Source organism: Notothenia coriiceps, unplaced genomic scaffold, assembly GCF_000735185.1.
Source record: "Notothenia coriiceps isolate Sejong01 unplaced genomic scaffold, NC01 NC01_scaffold00032393, whole genome shotgun sequence".
Lineage (NCBI taxonomy): Eukaryota > Metazoa > Chordata > Actinopteri > Perciformes > Nototheniidae > Notothenia > Notothenia coriiceps.
In genome coordinates, this window is record NW_011365094.1 from 112,285 (window position 1) to 116,772 (window position 4,488).

The following is a 4,488-nucleotide window of genomic DNA, read 5'->3' on the forward strand; positions in this document are numbered from 1 at the left end:
GCACTGTACTCTGGAGACAGAGAACAGTGCTACACGTCTGAAAAGGCCAGTTTGTGAAAGGTCCATGTGTTTGTTTTGTTTAAGGTAAAAAAAAAAAAGAAACGGCATGATGGGATGTGCAGGACTTGTAGAGAGAACCAAATATGTGAAGCACTTTTTTGTTAATTTATGATTTGCTGCATATAAGGAATAAAACAAAAATCTTCTGTCGTACCATATTGAAGTATCATTATTTTGCATCGTGTTGAATCAAATCGTATCAAACTGTATCGCAACAGGGGTGAATCGTATGTATCGCATCGCCTGGTGTTTCAAATGTATCGTTAATGTATCGTAGGCAAGGGATACCTTGCCTACGATACATTAACGATACATTTGAAACACCAGGCGATGCGATACATACGATTCACCCCTGTTGCGATACAGTTTGATACGATTTGATTCAACNATGACTACTTTTACTGTCGCTACTTTCACTATATTTTGATGAGAATACTTTTCTACTTTCACTTGAGGAACATTTTGAATGCAGGACTTTTACTGTAACAGAGTATTCCTACACTCTGAGTACTTCTACTTTTACTCAAGAACAAGATCTGAGTACTTCTACTTTTACTCAAGAACAAGATCTGAGTACTTCTACTTTTACTCAAGAACAAGATCTGAGTACTTCTACTTTTACTCAAGTACAAGATCTGAGTACTTCTACTTTTACTCAAGTACAAGATCTGAGTACTTCTACTTTTACTTGAGTACTTCTGCTTCATGATGTGTGTGTCTCGTTGTTTGTACATAGTAATGTGTCTCTTCCTGACCACAGAAAAACACCTGAAGGCCTCTAACACAGCTCTTAACTTCCTCTTCTCTTGTCTCTTCCCAACAGGTTTCCCAATGAGGAAAAGTACCGATCGATCCGCATCGGAAACCCCACGTTCTCCACCAAGCTGCTGCCCATCAAAGGAGCTGTGGAGTGCCTCTTTGAGATGGGGTTTGAGGAGGTAATGAACGAATCACAATCCTGGTGCACCACTACAATCTGTAATAACTGTGATCTGGATGCTATCACACTACTTCTACATGCTACACTTATATTTTATGTTTGAAATAAGGGGGGTCACAGGTTCTAACCCCACTGCAGTCAGCATGTCGTTGTGTCCCTGAGACACTTCACCCCAAAGTGCTCCTGTGGGGATTGCCCACAGTATTGAGTATATAAGTCGCTTTGGATAAAAGCGTCTAACATGTGACATGTAATGTAATGAAAAAATAGCAATATTTAAATTGAATATAGGTGAAAATAACATATAATAAAAGGATATATGTGCAGGATTAGTATGGCAAGTGGTGTAAGAGGTAGCTTTGTGTACAATGTGCACAACTCTGAGGGTTGTGCAGGACTGACTAAAATAAATAAGATATGGTTTGCATTAATGTAATGCTTAGAGTGATTCTGATGTTTTCATTAGCCTGACACTGACGGTGATGTTGCTCCTCCTTTTCAGGCTGAGACCCACCTGGTGTTCCCCAGGTCTGCATCAGTGGATCAGATGAAGCTCATCAGGGACTCCATAGCATCAGAAAGAGACCGGAGACTGGGGGGGAGGCAGGCTGCATCTCCCATTACTCCCACTTTACCCACTACTCCCACTACTCCCACTTTACCCACTACCTCTCCCACTACTCCCAGCTCGGCCTCAGCTCCAGTGGTCTCTGCACCTCCTCCACCACAGCCTTCCTCCCTGGTAAAGATCCACGTTAAAAATACGATACGGTAAATTAGCGGTTATGTAGCACAGCAGGGAAGTAAAAGCAAGCATTAAAGGCCAAAAGGATTAAAGTGATTCTGTTACAAATCCTACAATTTCATGTTTAAAAAAGGCAAGAAGAGATGGTATCATCATCTACGATACGATAATACTTTAATGGTCAGATGAAGTCTGAAATGCTCCTTGCATCACAGCAGCTCCATGTGTAACATCAACAGACAAGTATCAAGACACAATACATGAGAAACAAACAACAAACATTGAACATCAGGATCAGTGAGAGAAGCTGCTCAGAGAGCCTTTAGCGTCATTTGATCTGGATTCAGCTCTGTGTTCACTGAGAGGACTGACTGGAGCACAAAGGATGTTTAAAGGTCCCATGTCCATTTCTACTGATCATAGTTCCATTGTTGAGGTCTACTAGAATAGATTTACATTGTTCAATGTTCCAAACTCACATTGGTTTCTCAAACAGCATCTCTGTATAGTATGTGTATTCACTCTCTGTCCTACACGGCTTGTTGGAGCTCCTGACCCCCCCCCCCCCCCTGAGCCCAGTGGCCGTCTGCGAGACAGCGAGACACAGCGAAACCCAGCCCGAACACACACACACACCCGCAGCCTGGCTGGGAGTTTGTGTGTACCCAGGCTGAGTTCCGCGGTGTCTCGCTGTCTCGCCGACCCCACACCAGTGAGCCAGCTCACAGTGTCCCGCTCCTCGCAGCAGCGACCCTCGCAACGTCCCGCCGAGTGTGTGTGTGTGAGGAAGTCCACGGATTGGTCGAAACGTAACGGCTCCACGGACGTAACGTAACGGCTCAGCGGATTGGTCAATTTTGACCAATCTGCAGAGCCGTTACGTTACGTCACTATACCCGAAATACGTCACTATACCCAAGAAGTAAACAATGGAAAAAGAAATTCCCAACGAGGCGTTCTGGGGCAGCATAGACAGGTCTTCTCTGTGTTAGAGTTTTACTCGCTACAGGGTGAACTTTGAGGGTTTGTGACTCTGCAGACCGTTCACATGCAGAAAAAAAAAAAGTTTAAATGCTAGGAAATCTGTATATTTGACCTCTTTGTGGTTGTATGTTTATCTGTGATCTACAAGATAGTTATGATCTAGGATTCTGGGATAGATTGCTTTTGTCTCCACCCACACATCTGGGGAATTCTGGGTATTTTCCTCTTTAGAATAAAGCAGGAAACACAACTTTTACTCCTGTGATTAACTCTCCCCATTTATCAGGTATGTTCTCGCTATAAACAAAGTTAATCTGGTTGTAATTACTCCTTAACATTTAGAGAGTTTCTGTGACATTTGGAGTAAATTAGACGCTTGTTAGCATCGACAAACCACAGCTTTCCTGTTGAGGAAATACTGCTTTTATTATTATGATTTGCTCCTATTTATCAAGGGTTTAACAGGACACATTACACCCATATAAACCATGACTAAAACTTTATTACACCCATGTAACACCAATATTAGACCCACATTTCACACGGACACATCCTGTCAAATGAAACCATTTAAGGGTTAACGATGCGTTTGTGTTCCCTTCAGGAGAACAGTATGAACTTCTTTGCCACCCTGCAGTCTAACTTCCAACACGTGCTGCTGTACGAGAACCTGGATCTGCAGCAGAAAGCTCTGAGCCGCATCCCTGAGGAGAGGCTGAGGTCTGAGGCAGAGGTCCAGCTGAGAGGGGCCAGAGCGGAGGATCCAGGTGAACAACATTCAGAGGATAACTGTCATGTGCAGATGGAAATCAAAAATATTAAGTCTACGGCTCTTCAGACAATCCAACATAAATACTTATGACATAAAACTATAAAAATAATGCAAAAAGAAACAGAATAGGAATAAAATGGTAGGAGAGAAGCTTGAATGTGTGTCATGTGACTCAGACCTCCCCCTCCTGTCTGCAGACTGTAAACTGGGCCTGGAGGACTTCCTGGTGCTGGAGCTGCTCAGATGGTTCAAACAGGACTTCTTCTCCTGGGTGGACCACCTGCCGTGCAGCCGCTGCTCAGGAGCCACGCAGAACTCGAACCCTCTGCAGCCCTCTGCTGAGGACCTCCGCTGGGGGGCCCAGAGGGTCGAGAACCACTACTGTCACACCTGCAGGCTCTCCACCAGGTTCCCCAGGTGTGTGTGTGTGTGTGTGTGTGTGTGTGTGTGTGTGTGTGTGTGTGTGTGTGTGTGTGTGTGTGTGTGTGTGTGTGTGTGTGTGTGTGTGTGTGTGTGTGTGTGTGTGTGTGTGTGTGTGTTAGGGGTTTCACAACTACCAATATTTACCAACCAAGTTTTTTTTTTTTTTGGGGGTTTTTTTTTTTTTTTATTAATAACCCCCCTTTTTCCACCCCTGGCCCAAATAGCAAAAACCTCCCCCCCCCCCTTGTTTTTCGCTTATTTCCCCAACAACCGGGGGCCGGGTGACACCCCTAAATAAAAATGTTTTGCAAACCGTAAAACATAACATTTTTTTTTTGTTTTTTTCTTTTTTTTCAAAAAAAAACCGACAGCTTAAAAAAAACCCAACCTCCCCAGGGGTCCAACAAACAAAAATTTTAAAAATGAGGTTTTTACGTCTTGTGGTTTATTTTACGTTCACAAATTACATACATACTCAAGGTTATCTTTTATGTCAACATTGGAGAGAAACACACAGAAATAAATACTGCATTGCTGATCCAGCTGATGATAAAACTTTTTGAA

At 43.3% G+C, this 4,488-nt stretch overlaps 1 protein-coding gene across 1 annotated transcript in view; it reads left to right on the top strand.

The window, feature by feature from the left end:
- The window catches only part of LOC104960823 (peptide-N(4)-(N-acetyl-beta-glucosaminyl)asparagine amidase-like), a 6,781-nt gene that overhangs the window by 220 nt on the left and 2,073 nt on the right, over positions 1 to 4,488 (top strand). Inside the window, exons 2-5 of the mRNA XM_010788988.1 lie at positions 884 to 998; positions 1,503 to 1,742; positions 3,334 to 3,496; positions 3,699 to 3,918. Of these exons, the coding sequence (XP_010787290.1) occupies positions 884 to 998; positions 1,503 to 1,742; positions 3,334 to 3,496; positions 3,699 to 3,918 (738 nt within the window). The remainder of the gene's footprint in view (positions 1 to 883; positions 999 to 1,502; positions 1,743 to 3,333; positions 3,497 to 3,698; positions 3,919 to 4,488) is intronic.